General features: G+C 33.8%; 2 protein-coding genes across 20 annotated transcripts in view; one reads left to right on the forward strand and one right to left on the reverse strand.

Moving 5' to 3' along the window:
• Unc-104 (uncoordinated-104) overlaps positions 1–15,132 on the forward strand; it is a 98,622-nt gene that overhangs the window by 72,341 nt on the left and 11,149 nt on the right. For 7 of the 19 annotated variants that reach the window (XM_064217521.1, XM_064217529.1, XM_064217527.1 and 4 more), the window contains 18 exons: positions 758–836; positions 1,044–1,204; positions 1,445–1,629; positions 2,533–2,644; positions 3,210–3,353; positions 5,598–5,761; positions 6,063–6,202; positions 6,366–6,410; positions 7,542–7,679; positions 7,882–8,082; positions 8,574–8,731; positions 9,327–9,477; positions 10,085–10,251; positions 10,667–10,781; positions 11,318–11,451; positions 11,736–11,947; positions 13,260–13,442; positions 14,232–14,369. In XM_064217521.1, coding sequence (XP_064073591.1) covers positions 758–836; positions 1,044–1,204; positions 1,445–1,629; positions 2,533–2,644; positions 3,210–3,353; positions 5,598–5,761; positions 6,063–6,202; positions 6,366–6,410; positions 7,542–7,679; positions 7,882–8,082; positions 8,574–8,731; positions 9,327–9,477; positions 10,085–10,251; positions 10,667–10,781; positions 11,318–11,451; positions 11,736–11,947; positions 13,260–13,442; positions 14,232–14,369 — 2,627 coding nt within the window. The remainder of the gene's footprint in view (positions 1–757; positions 837–1,043; positions 1,205–1,444; positions 1,630–2,532; positions 2,645–3,209; positions 3,354–5,597; positions 5,762–6,062; positions 6,203–6,365; positions 6,411–7,541; positions 7,680–7,881; positions 8,083–8,573; positions 8,732–9,326; positions 9,478–10,084; positions 10,252–10,666; positions 10,782–11,317; positions 11,452–11,735; positions 11,948–13,259; positions 13,443–14,231; positions 14,370–15,132) is intronic. The other 12 variants (XM_026640108.2, XM_064217534.1, XM_064217535.1 and 9 more) reach the window with 8 other exon arrangements.
• Positions 1–15,132, reverse strand: part of LOC113400292 (vacuolar protein sorting-associated protein 11 homolog) — a 118,825-nt gene that overhangs the window by 69,570 nt on the left and 34,123 nt on the right. The gene's annotated exons all lie outside the window — the stretch shown is intronic.

Below are 15,132 nucleotides of genomic sequence, written 5' to 3' on the forward strand. Positions count from 1 at the left end.
TTTTGTGGTTTAGAAACAATTGTATTACGACCTTAGGGTGGCTATTCGATTACACTATATGAATAGTTAGTAATCGTTTAATGTCTTAACGTAGCCTTGTCTATTAATAGATAGATTCATGAATGTTACCGTTTTGTCACATTCATAAAAGTTAAAATTATAATTATAAATTTTATAACATTTTGTTACTTTTACTGTTTAAACCTAAAGTATTAAGGCCAAACTAAATTGTTCTAGACTACAGTAGTACATATAGGATAAACCGATTTGACAAAAGACAAACTAGTTTGCTATAACATTTAGTAGCAAAACTTTATCATTAATCAGATTTATTCATTACCAACAATGTCCATATCGTGGTGGCCGAGAAGTATTATGAACACGTGACAACTCAGTAGTGCTTGCTCGGCTTTAAACCCTGCGCTGGGGTAAATTGTAATGTTGAAAGAGGACGATGAAAATATTCTTTGTTCCAAATTCAAAGGTTACTTCTGAAACTATAAATGAATGAAATATTTGCTAATGAAAATAAAATCAGACACGTTTTTGAATAATAATAAACAAAAATGTTTGTACGTTCGTTAATGACCCAGCGGGTTCACGACCGGAGTCAGACACTCGACACGAGCCGTTGTAACGAACCACTTCGCGTAAAAATGTTGCATGTTTCTTAGTTACATTAAAAACCTTTTATATTTTTGTGTCTTTTCATTTGTTTTTTGTATGTGCCATATCATGTGTGTATATTTTGTTTCAGCCGAGTGACCCGGAGTTCTCGTCCCAGGTGATGGTGTACAAAGATATCGGCGAAGAAATGCTTCAACATTCCTTCGATGGTAAGAAAAACTTATATTTTAAATGAAACGATCTGTCCAGTAAACTTACATATTATACAGAGCATCGTGGAAGATCTATAATTTTCATTTGTTTCAAGAATGAAGAAACAAAGCCGGTGATTGTTAAATAGCTAAGCGGGCCCGTATAAAGTCGAGCAATTAACGAATATTTAAAAAAATACATAATAAACGTCAATAATTTTCTAGGCTACAATATATGCATATTCGCCTACGGACAGACGGGTGCCGGGAAGTCCTATACCATGATGGGAAGGGGAGAGGAAGGCCAAGAGGGGATTATACCTCAAATTTGCAAAGATTTGTTTAGGCGCATTCGACAAACCACCTCGGAAGATCTTAAATATTCGGTAAGAAAGTCGGTTCAATCAAATATATGACAACATTAACTAGAAGTCGTATGAGCTAACTTGATTAATAAGTTTTTCTAAATTAACGATTTCCAGTTACATAAGACCAGGTCTATGAATTGTCTTTGTATGGTCTATGGTCACAAAAATATTCGGAATTATTATAATTTTTATTTTTATTAATAGTAGTAAAATTCTAATAACTGCGTCTATATGTATCAATGTATGTCGTTCCGAAAGGTCGAAGTATCCTACATGGAAATCTACTGCGAGCGGGTTCGTGATTTACTGAACCCTAAAAATAAAGGGAACCTTCGGGTTCGTGAGCACCCAGCTCTTGGGCCATACGTGGAGGACCTCAGCAAGCTCGCTGTTATGTCCTACCAAGACATATACGATCTCATCGATGAGGGTAACAAAGCTAGGTAAGTAAAGAAATATTCTCTATGATCATCTAGAAGTGAAAACTTTTTGGATCAGAGAGGTTGCAAACTCTAATATTCACATTTAAATTAGATCTCGATATATCTTCATCACACCGAAATAAGTGAAGTTTCTAAACTTTTTTAAGAATTGAGATATTGAGAAGTAGAAAACTTATGTCTGTTGATCCAGGAAAAGATAACTAATGCGTCTTCTTATACTTATATAAGTAAAAACATAAGCGCTCGGCCTTAAAGGACTTTAAGATTTGAGTCGAAACCTACTTGATCTTGTTATAATTATTATGAGTGTATATAGCACAATGAAGTCTATTCTCAAGACTAAATTAACAAAAAAACTAGTCGTCTTTGTTGAAGTTCAGTCGCAACGAGCAAACGCATTATTGTGCGAACGCACACTGATGAGTTCTTAGTTTCCTCACTGACATATGTACGTAATGTATGTATGTATTGTTTGAAATAGACGAATACTTCTGTTCTTACCTTGGCATAGAATTATAAAAAACATCTCTAATTATTTTAATTGAATTACGTATAAATAATCATTTTTAGTTCTTGTTTGCAATTCAAGTACAATTACATCATGTAAAAGACTCGCGATTTTCAGTAAATATGAGACTATCTAACGCAATAGGATTTTTCAAATCGGACTGTTAATAGATCCTGAGAATAATACATCAATACAAACAGCTTATAAAATTTGTGTACTTATATACTATGGTGATGATATATTAATACTATGGTTTAATTGACATTAATTATTCCAAAATTAACCTTAAAAAGTCGATTAATATGAACGTAATCCAATAAGTAAGAAATTTTGGAAAAAAAATATTAACTTGCCACGTGTTTTTATGTTGAATATAATTGTGGTTTTGTCCTCAGGACGGTCGCAGCTACGAACATGAACGAGACTTCCTCTCGTTCGCACGCTGTTTTCACGATTTTTTTCACACAACAAAGACATGACAAGACGACTAACTTGGTTTCTGAAAAGGTAACTCCCAACATTCTTGATTTTCATACAATAAAATCTCACTCACACGTGTGCGAGAACAAGTGCGGTTCGACATCGCCCAACATCATTCCGTGCATCGTTTCCAAAACTTAGAAGATTTTTTTCACTGATACAAGGAATTGCAGCCTTCAGAATTTGTTATTAAATTTAACTTGATGTCCTGACGCGTTTCTGAGAAAAGGGTCTTGACGGTCAATAAGGGTTTTTGGTGAGGTACGGAACCCTAAAAATAATGAAAATATCGAACGAAAATGTCAGATATTTTATTAATTTATCTAAGGATTACAATCACATTGGTATGTGATACAAAAGTAGTCGCCTCTCATAGACACTGGCATTGTAAGAAACACAAATCACTTCTTAAACCGTCAATGTACCGTCAACCTTGAGATCTAATATATTATGAACTTGAACATATTAGTTAAAAGACTTGTTGTATTCTGAGTGGACAGTGCACTCAAACATTTTTGGACTATATAAAATTTTACCACCGATAATAATCCATCAAAAATATACGAATAACTAATTTGAATAACATTTCTAGGTGTCAAAAATATCCTTGGTGGATCTCGCCGGATCCGAGCGAGCTGATTCCACAGGCGCTAAAGGAACGAGGCTGAAAGAGGGGGCGAACATCAATAAGTCACTGACGACACTCGGAAAAGTCATTTCAGCTCTAGCTGAAATTGTAAGTCAATTAGAGGATAAAAATATTATGCACCGTGGATTTTTAGTTGAGCAGTTCGGCATTGTATGAAAATAAAACACATATTGGTTTTGTTTAAATATTTGTATACAATTCTTATCCGATGTAAGTATAGCGTAGGACGTATTTGTTATTATTATATTTTGTAGTCTGTGACGTCATAGTACGGTGTGTCCTAGTATTCAATGTGTTTTATATTTTCAAGAAATATTTTAATATTTCAATAACTTTTTTAATACATAAAAATATTATTATTATAATAATATATTTGGAAAATTAAATTAATTTTTATTTTCTTTTTTGTACAGATTAAGAATAAAATAGAATAAAACTTTATTTATGTCTGACACTCCTAATAGAATAAAAAAAAAAATTAAAAGAAAAACAAAAAAATCTTATAAAACATTTATATCATCATTATTTCCACGGCATAACTTCTTAATAGAAGTAAGTGGAGAATATTTAGCCAGTTCCTCACAAAGAAGGCAAATTATTATACACATTTCTCACTTAACTATGTTTAGTTAAGAATAAAAATATTTTCTTTATTTAATACGACTTAATTCACGGTATACGTTGAAATTCTCCTTTAAATTATATTCTTATAATACTCGATATGACTTGCGCGCCATCTGTTATCCACGAATCGTACTATTACAGACTCAGTTTCATCAAACACTACAAAGTTTCATTCCGCTTGCACGAATAAATAAATTCTATATATATATATGTGTAGATAACTTACATCGGATAATGGAATAATGGTTTTAGTTCTATATGTCAAACCGTATACAACTTTAAAACCACGTCTGTATAATTGCATTTGTTGAGTAGGTTCTGTCATAGTAGTGTGAATGTGTGGGATGCTAGATCTGTATATAAATACTTATATATGTGTCTGTGAATGCGCTAATAATTGAAAATCTTATTTCAATAATTACTTTCATTAAAAATTTTAATTTCAGAACATTTATGCAAAGTTATTAAATAATATCAATTTTCTGCTTAATTTAATTTACTTGATGGTGTTTTTTTTTTTTAATGAGGTGTTAAATAAATTTACAACTATGAAATGTTCTTAAAATAATTGATAGTGAATATGTAATAGTATGGCTATATATTAAGCTATGTATATATGTATACATATAGATTTAAACGTATTTTAAACTGTCCTCCTGCATCTTGTTTCTTTGGACGTGTTCAGTCGGTAAGTGTAACTGTGGTTCTATTTACATGTATACAACATTCCAATGGCAGAAAAAGTAAAGATAAACGACCTGATATATATTCCATGAAATTTGCTCACAGCTCTGCTGTATTATACACTGCAAACGGTTTTTGATTAATGTGTGTTTATATATAATACAATATAATTCTAATCAACTTTTTATATGAAGTTTAAATTAAATCCAAATATCCATTAACTTTAATATACGAAACGCCATTTTTTCACGAATCTTTAATTAATATCATAGATAATTTGTCATTTCAAGGTCAAAATTGTTTATTTATCTTTACTACTCCCTCCATTGGAATTAACTATTTGTAATTTCGTGCTGTTTATGTGTCTGTGTGCCTGAAATGTGTAATTACTATAATATACATAACTACGTAGATGTAATTATGTGTATAACTGTATGTACATTTGGAAATAGAAAACCTTTTTGGTTTTTGCAGAAGTTTTTTGTTTTTGGTTTGTACACTTTTATTTATCTGTGACAAAAGCAAATAATACGTTTTTTTAGCTTCCAATAATTGCTTTAGGTATTTTAATGTCTCGAGACGTTACTGCATATTATTAATATATTAGTAGTTCGTTAGATTTGCAGCTACACAACTACTTGATCTATTGAAGTACACTTTTCTAGAATGTATATTTGTACTACTTACTAATGAATGAAAAATTATTACGCAAAAGCTTAAATACACTTAACTTCGTCGCGGTTTTTTAATAACACGTTGAAACAATGTTATTTTATAACAAGGTTATAACGAAAAAGGCCATATTTTTCAAGCATTTATTTGTTAGCAATTACATATAGTTGGTTTTAATTCACGTTAGCTTTTAGCTTTTTTACAGTTCACAGATTAAAAAGTGTATTATAAGTGCCAACAGATATTTCATAGCTTTTAAAAGTGTTTTTAAAGACTTACGAATACTTGGCTTTCAGAAATGGCATTTTATAGCTATAAAATTTAACTAAATAAATTATTTTTATATTTTAGGCATCAAAAACTAAGAAGTCGAAGAAAGCTGACTTCATTCCTTACCGTGACTCGGTGCTCACGTGGCTGCTGCGTGAGAACCTCGGCGGGAACTCCAAGACCGCCATGATAGCGGCCATATCACCGGCTGACATTAACTACGACGAAACTCTTAGTACATTGAGGTAAATTAAATATAATTATGCAATTGATAATCTTTATAATTAATTAAACATCTTTATGCACGCTTTAAGTTTATATTTGAATGTATTTAATAGGCATTATTGTAATAGATATTATAAGAATTAGTCACATTTAAAGTTAAAAAAATAATAATTAAAAATATTTAAATGTTACTTATCGTATCTATTCCATAACAAGTTTGTTCTTTTCTTAGAAAAAAAAAACCTTACCCATACATAAATGCATATCTTAAAATATTTAATCTATGAGAGACTACAATTTGAAGAGAATGATCTCCAACAGATACGCAGATCGCGCTAAGCAAATCGTTTGCAAAGCCGTGGTCAACGAAGACGCAAATGCGAAACTTATCCGTGAACTCAAAGAAGAAATACTCAAACTTCGCGAACTGCTCAAAGCCGAAGGCATCGACGTCGAAGAAGGTGAGAGCTATGTAAAAGATTACCATTCGTTTAGGCTTAGTCGTCATGTGACCAAATAGTTCGTCTTGTGTGTTTGTACGTTTTAAAAAAAGCTAGAACGAACTAAACGCCACAAACGTTGATTTTTTGATACTAAAGTGAACTTTTATTTTCAATTGCGAAGGACCAGATGGTAGAGTCGTTTATGAAAAGAAAGAACAGCCTACCAGTAAGTAAAAGCAAAGAGGCTTGCGCATTGCATATGTACACCCCACCTGTACGCTTTGCCTCCTCGGGGTTGCCAGGACAAAAATATGAGACTAATTCACGTCACTTATGACAGTAACGCTGGCAACCCAACACCTTAAATAAATGAATTGCACCCTTATCCAGAGCTTGTGGCGTTGTAGGCGTACTTATTTAGTACATGATTTTATATAATCGTCACTTCTTGTAGGTACATACGTATTGTTTCGTTATGTAATATATAACTGCGCTTATATTTATATATTGGTGTTGGTTTATATCGAATTGGTAGGACATTTAGTAAATATTTCTTTTTATATGAATGTAAGTTACGAATTAATGTTTTGATCTAAAAAAAATATGTATTGAATTAAACTGAGCATTTTATTAATAACAAAATAGTTATGCAACTTGAATCAATAAATACTTTTTTTTTTATATTTAACTTAAAAATTTAAAATGCTCAGAGGCATCGACCGTTCGCGGCATTTAAAAAAAAAGAAATTATAATACGAAGAAATATGAGTCAGAATAAATGATTAATGGATATTAGAAGAATTCAGTTCTTATAAACAGTTAAAATATTTAGAAAATAGTTTTTAATGAGAAATAACGTCGCGAACGGGAATATTATACTTTTTATAAATGTTTTGCAAACAAGCTTCATAGCTTCGCATGTTTTTCTATTTATGTCCGTAAAAGAGTTTATTTTCAGATAATAATCATCATCAGCCAGGTCCAAAATTGATTACATATATATTATATTTAAATAAACAATAGAAACAGATTGATTATTTAAATTGCTTAGCATGTATAGTAGCTATTGTGTATTAAATATAATCAAATCAAAGTTGGACGAAATCTAATTTAAGTTCGAATAATATGATGTCAGTTTCAGCACTTGTATTGATTTTGAATCGCACAACGTGCGCACAAGATTTGTTGAAAACATCACACGGTGATTGGTTGCAATTGAAATCCAATAAAAAACAATATCGTACCTTCTATGGGATAGAATCACGTAAATTTGACAAAAAAAAAATCGCGTATATTTTGGAATGGAAATGTTTTAATATTATTCTTTTGTACCATAAAAATATTTCTTATGGTAAAGCAGGAGAAGAGAACGCGTCGCCGATGCGCAAGAAGAGCGAGTCTGAATCTGCCTTGTCGCCCAAGCTGTCTCGAGCAGCTACCACCATTGCTGAAGAAGCTGTCGACCAGCTACAGGCTTCTGAAAAGCTTATTGCAGGTAAGACAATCAAAATGAAAATATTGTGTTTTGTTTAGCTTTTACTTAATACATCAAATTAATAAAATAATTAATTACACTACCATGACATTATGACGTTTAACTGACAAACATACACACACACATATATATTTGATATGAAATATAGGTATAAACATATATATTAAATTATGACTATATTCATTGAATTTAAACCCAACAGAACTCAACGAAACCTGGGAAGAGAAACTGAAGCGCACTGAGCAAATCCGCGTGCAGCGCGAAGCGGTCTTCGCTGAAATGGGTCTTGCGGTTAAAGAAGGCGTCACTGTAGGCGTTTATTCGCCGAAGAAAACTCCTCACTTGGTTAACTTGAACGAGGATCCTAATCTCTCAGAATGTCTTCTTTATTACATCAAAGACGGTAAGTTTATTGTCTTAAGAGCGAAATTAATTTAAAATATTTCGCCATATTGAAAGACGTGTAACATGACCTCTATATGCCCTTCACTATTTATGTATCGATAACATAAAACCTAAGATCAAATTACGAGATCAAGTGACTGTTTAATACGGTTGGATTACAGTATGTTTCATTGCTTCGACCAGACAGTATATTTACGATTATCGGGGATATATTTATTTAAAAAAATAATTTGTTTATGGTTTGGGAGCTTGACCAAAAACACTTTTTTTTTGTAATTTTTGTATCCTTCGAAGTTCAGACGTTATTTAATAAACTTTTTTTGACGTATTAAGAGTTATCAATTGTCAGACTTTGGATATTTTTAGATTATTGTTTTTTGATTTGTAGTTGTTGTTGAGATTAGTATTTTTAAAATCTTTTTTTACTTTTATCAGTACGGAATTTTGGTCTAATTGAGCCGGAATATGACAAAATGTTACTGTTCCCAGGTGTTACACGTCTCGGCACCGCTGAAGGCCACGTTCCGCAGGACATCCAGCTCTGCGGCTCTCACATCCTGAGCGAGCACTGCATCTTCGAGAACACGGATGGCGTGATCTGCCTCATACCGCACCGCGGTGCACTCATTTATGTCAATGGAAGAGAGGTGAGTGTTACGGATTGGTAAACTTAAGTATAATGGGTTTTTTTTTAAGAAAGGTGGTAACTCCGCACTTTTGGTTAGGGTTTGTATGGTTTTTGTACCAGTCGCTTATCAGTTATTCTCCCGGCAAACTTCCGATTAATCCAGTTCGGAGGAGCGAATCAGTGTCTTAACAGGAATGCAATATTTAAAATTTAGGTGCTTTTTTGTGTACGGAATGGTTTATATTTATGGATAGAGATGAGTACTTTTAAGAATACGTGCACTTTAATACAATGATTACTTATTATTCAATGATAGCAAATGGTATTTTATTCAATAAATCTTATTAGGTAATATATTCAAAAAAATAATTTTCCCTTCGCGAAATTTTAATATATTGGTAATAAACCTAAATAACGTAAGTTTGTGTAACAAATACAACATAACAACTATTTTGAAAATGAACATACATACTGACATGAATAGAATAAAATAATTGAATATTTTCATTGGATTAATATAATTAAACGTCTTTTGAAGTTTCGTCCAGATATTAAAAAGGCATTTTTTATAATCATTTCGAGTATGGTAAATACAATAATTTTATTGTACGCAGGTAAACGAACCTATAATTTTGAAGACTGGATCTCGCGTGATCCTTGGAAAGAACCACGTCTTCCGATTCACTCATCCCGGACAGCCACGCGAAGAACCCGTGTCGAACAAGGATACCGTCAGCGATACGCCCGGAACGAACACGGATAACGGTAAGAATTGGCTTAATTTAATTCCGATGCAGCAGGATATAAACAGAAATTAAATACTTGAAAACTCAATATTGGGGGGAATTCTGAATCTAGTAAAATTTTGTGTTAAGATCCACTTGATCTACCCAACGAGCTTTCTTGTTATTCATAGAAGCGCCACTATTTTTAAGTTGGAGTCCTAATATTTCTTAATTACAACCGTTTATACATATTATTATGCCCGTAACTAGTACTTTCTTCTTCTTGTAAATTGTCTCTGCGTTCAAGTAGGGTAACAATATAATCCATAATGTAACCCACGAAAAAGGGTAATCGTATAAATAGTCGTTTTATATAATAGTGCCTATATATCAGTAAATTTTATTTATTTAATAAAATGTAACTGATATACACAGTTTGCCAAGAGAAATTTTATCAATATGAATGATTATCTTTCTTAATGCTAGTATCAAGATCATTGTATCTTAGTTTGTATATAAGAGTACCGACTGTATTTTTTGTCGGTTTTTTCAGTACAATGTACGTGTCAATTTTTTTAAAATAGTCCTTATTTTTATTTGACTGCTTTTAGTAAATTATTAAAAATATTTTTTCTTATTAACAACAGCACCAAGTGTCACGGAGACAGTTGATTGGGACTTTGCTCAATGCGAGTTATTAGAGAAGCAAGGAATCGATTTGAAGGCCGAAATGCAGAAACGATTAATGGCCTTAGAGGAACAGTTCCGCAGGGAGAAGGAACATGCTGATCAGCAGTTTGAAGAGCAGCGAAAGGTACGGAACATACTATTGCAGTTGACTATGTGTAAATTTAGTTCGTTGCAGACCTTATTTTGATTGACAGATTGAAAAAATAAAATATATTATTTTAGCAAAAAAAGGTTATTGTTCCGTAAGGTATATTTGTAATATATTATTTTCATTAGAGTAGTTCCATAAAGATATATAATGGTTATTGTATACTATTGTACAAGTTCAAAGTAATGATATCGTTTTATTGTGTTCAAGATCATATAGATAATAAAAAAATAGTGAAGTTATTCTTTTTTAAATTTTTTATCGAGTCATGTACACTTTATTATAATTTATAAATTTTTGGTAAAAAATAGCCCTTAAGCTTCACGGCTATTCTTGTTGACGGAATCTACGTGTAGAAGAGGTTTTACTTTAATGCGTAATTTGTTTTTAGAACTACGAAGCTCGTATCGACGCACTTCAGAGGCAAGTCGAAGAGCAGAGCGTCACCATGTCTATGTACAGTTCCTACACGCCGGAAGACTTCCACAACGATGAGGATATATTCGGTATGTCTATACAATTTATATCGTAATTTCATTTATCAGAACAGACACCACCAGACAATTCGGTTAGGTATAATTTCATCTAACGATCGTACATACTCTTAGGTAAGAAATAGGATTTTTAACATTTTGGCATCTTCCGATGTACATTCGTGCCTAATTTCAGTATGTTAAAATTTTATGAGATATTTTTAAATACATACTTTGCTTATGTTCTTAAATATTAGGTTTTCGATACAAGTGACCAAAATATGATTAAATATATAACACATATAAATTGCCTTTAATAATTGCCTTGAGTCTTGAATTTCTATTTTACCCTCCAAATGAAACGTTCGTTAAGAGGCGTGACAATTGTCTCAGAGTGAGGGATCGAACTTGCGGCTTTTACGTCGGGAGGTGGCCCGTTTAGTATTAAGCTATTTAGATTTATCGTTCAGTCACAAACCCCTCCGACGTTGAGATCTTCAATCTTGCCTAAGAGGTGTTATTACACGAAAAGTATGCAATAACAGTAAGCGTGTGATATTGTGGGGTAGTGAATCCCCTGTTTGAGACAGAATGCTGGTCGGCGCGCGAGGTGGGGCTGGCGGCCTGGGCCTTCCGCAAGTGGAAGTACCATCAGTTCACCTCGCTCCGAGACGACCTGTGGGGGAACGCGATCTTTCTCAAGGTTAGTGCAGTAAATAACGACTCTATCGATGTAACATTTAACATGGATCAATATTGCGGACAAGCATTGTGCAACTGACTCTATACGTACAGTTTCTAAACGAAAGCAGTTTAATATTGCTATTTCTTTCTCACAACAAAATAGATTTTCGGTATGAATTAGGTCGTAGCAGCTAAATTTCAAGCTCAGTCATAGCCGAAGGAAGGTAAACATGTTAATTTTTGTGCAGAAGAAAAAATGAAGGTAAATCAATTAGTGAACTAAAAGAAATTCCATCGACACAGGAAGCGAACGCGATATCCGTGGAGCTGCGCAAGAAGGTGCAGTTCCAGTTCACGCTGCTGACGGACACGCCGTACTCGCCGCTGCCGGCTGAGCTGGCGCCGCGCGACGACGGCGACGACGACTACCGCCCCTCCGCGCCCACCGTCGTCGCCGTCGAGGTCACCGACACCAAGAACGGCGCCACGCACTACTGGACGCTCGAGAAGCTGCGGTGAGCCCCGAGCCTGCTGCGCTGCAGCTTACTGACATTCCTCCGCACGATTGTTGAAGTCAGCCTCGGATCTACGATATTTCCGAGGCAACATTTTATACTGCCACCCTCCTAGCGCACTGAGAATAACTAGTGTAGAGAGAGGCATACTATTTATACATATATATCTACTGGTCTAATGATTTATGAGAGCCAAAATGGTATTTTCTATACCTCTTAAAATCTTTGATACAATTATTAAGACAAACATTAGGATTATTTGACACCCCTACGACAGCAAAATGAATTCCATACAAACAAATGAATTTGTTTGAAAGAAATTAATGGCGTAACCAATCATTTCGGGTTACCAGTAGATCCGAGGCTGGGTAGACTTACTAATATTCCGTTGTGGTTGTGGTTGGTTACTTGGAACGAATAGGTTTTACGCTCTTTATAAATTACGTTCAGGGATTTTTAGTAGTAATTTTGGAGCTATGATTGGGAGTTTGTAGTGTAGAGACTCGATAAAATAACTTTATCGATATAGATTTAGTTTTGTAGGTCTTTTATATTTTAATTACTCTGTACACTAAATATGTATATAACCATATTATAGATATTTTCTTATAATTTTAGGACATGAGAAAAAATCTAAATGGAAATTAGTTTAGTTTAGTTCTAGTGTTTGTAATCTTACAAATAAATTGAAACGTATCGACTACATAATACTTTATTTATATTTAGTTTTTATACATTTATTTCACATTTTTTATCATAAAACGAATTATTGTATTTATTTGCATTTCGTTGTATTATTTTTTTTGTTGTTAATTTTTTTTTTTTTATCAATATTCATATTTTGCTGTAGCAATATTTATTATATTTTTTCACTTAATCGATTTGGTAGTCGACCGAATAATGCATTTATTAAGTTCATATATGTAGTTTATATATAATATTATCTTATAATAAGAATTATACAGTAGGTAAGTACATATTTTAGAAATGAAATTGTACATGTGCATAAATATTTATGACGAAGCTTTTTTGGTTTGCTGCTTATTATCTTTATTTACATAAAAAAAAGCTTACATATTTCTTTAACACACATATTTATTATAATCATGTACCTCGATATAACACAAGAGTCGTCGTATTTAGGTGAAAAATTGGAATAAAGAAAGGTGAATTGAAAGAGATACATAGGATTAAAGTAATCACTAGGAACGGAAGGCGTAGATTTTAAGCGCGGGATAGTTTCGACGACGCGGCGCCCGAGGCGGAGGCCCCCGGCGGCCCGGGCCGAGTGCAAGCCGTGTGTTGTCCGTAGCCACCGGCTGGAGCTCATGCGGCAGATATACAACATGAACGAGAGCGCGTGCGGCGACGACGAGCCCGCGCCGCCCGCGCCCCCCGCCGCGCCCGCCGCGCCCGCCGACCCCGCGCTCCTGCACTGTATCTCCGCCTGCGCCAACAACACGCGCCTCTCGCTCGCCAACCTGCTGCCCTCGAGGTTTGTGCCTCAGGAGAAACAAAGCAGAGCGAGACGGAAATACTAGTTGCACGAAATTCGAAACGCGTCGCACGTTTCGGGAACGATTTAGATCGATGTTAGGACTTTGAGCGAAATTCGTCGAGGCGGCTTCTATTCTGTTGTTCGTATGAGAGTTAACTCGAGGGCTATCCATACTGTTTTGTTTCTGCCTTCGATGTGATGTGAGCGAGACGGAATTTATACGCTTTCGTCGACATCGGCAGTCACGCTTTTGTAATATTGCGAGGCTTTTTAGACCATATGAATATTGTCGAGGCGGACTGCGTATTGCCAGGCTTTTATGAGCAGACGTCTGAAAAAAGAAGTCACGAAGGAAGTATATTTTTGCGTTCGATGTGTCCTTTGTTCGTATTTCGCTGCATTACAGGAGCTTTTCAAACCTGCACAACATCATCATACAACAAAATTACGAACACTGTACGGCCATTAACTAATTGTCGAGCTACTGTTAATATTGAGATAGTATTGAAAATGTATTGTTGGCATGCTTGTTTTATATTTTATATAATTTATAAATCATTATATGTAAAAAAAAATATACTTTATAATTTAATTTAATTAAATAATATAATTTTTTATTGTTTTTAATAAAAATGAAACGTACGTTCTTATTTGCTTGCACGTGCTGCATTCAATTTGTCTGCCAAAATATGTTCTAAGCTTTTCGAAATCATTGTTGTTTTGATGCACAATTTGGTTAAGCAATTTTGTGTCATATGATCTAATGTTTAAAGTATATATTTGCAGACAACGCTTAGAACTGATGCGCGAGATGTACCACAACGAGGCTGAGCTGTCGCCCACCTCGCCCGATCACAACATCGAGTCGGTCACCGGCGGTGATCCGTTCTACGATAGATTCCCGTGGTTCCGTCTAGTTGGACGGTGAGTTATCCTTACTTATATTGTATTCAAATATTTTATTCGACATAGAAGAATTACACTTCTGATAAACCTGAGAACTGAGAAGAACCGGCGTAAGAAAGTCAGCGGGATAATTTTGTTTTTTACATATTCTTGATTTCAATGATGAATTATTGATCTTTTAAACGGCATTGAGTAGTTCGTTTCAGTCAAAAAGCGTGATATCATCAATGCAATATTATATATTTCAGAGATATTCGCAACTGTAGTTATAAATGCGAAAGTGATTCTGTGTTTTGTTTTATGCTTACACGTCTTAACTACTCAACGCGTTATCGTGAAATTTAACATACACGTTATAATGGGCCCAGAAAAAGACTTGGGTACCTAAAACCTGCTTCTAAGGCGAGCAAGGACGCGGACGGAAACTATTTTTTTATATTTATTTGTAGCTATCGTTACCCGCCCACTTTAATAGTAAAATATTTGTTGTTTTTTTGGAATTAAACGATAATTAAAAATTTGTATTCTAAAATAAACATTTTCCAGTCTCATCCGTATCAATTCACAAGCTTTAAGGTGAATAAGTAATGAAATATATATTTATATTATTAGTAAGATTAATAAATGTGCTATTTTATCCATGTCCATACCTAACAAGCATGTCGCTTAGAAGACTCACGCTGAGTTTTAGTTAAAAAATATTGCGAGTGTAGTATTATTTTAAAATGTATTCATTGACTAAAACAAAGAGATGACCAGAAACAAATCAAATTAACGATCG

Source organism: Vanessa tameamea, chromosome 17 (genome assembly GCF_037043105.1).
Source record: "Vanessa tameamea isolate UH-Manoa-2023 chromosome 17, ilVanTame1 primary haplotype, whole genome shotgun sequence".
Lineage (NCBI taxonomy): Eukaryota > Metazoa > Arthropoda > Insecta > Lepidoptera > Nymphalidae > Vanessa > Vanessa tameamea.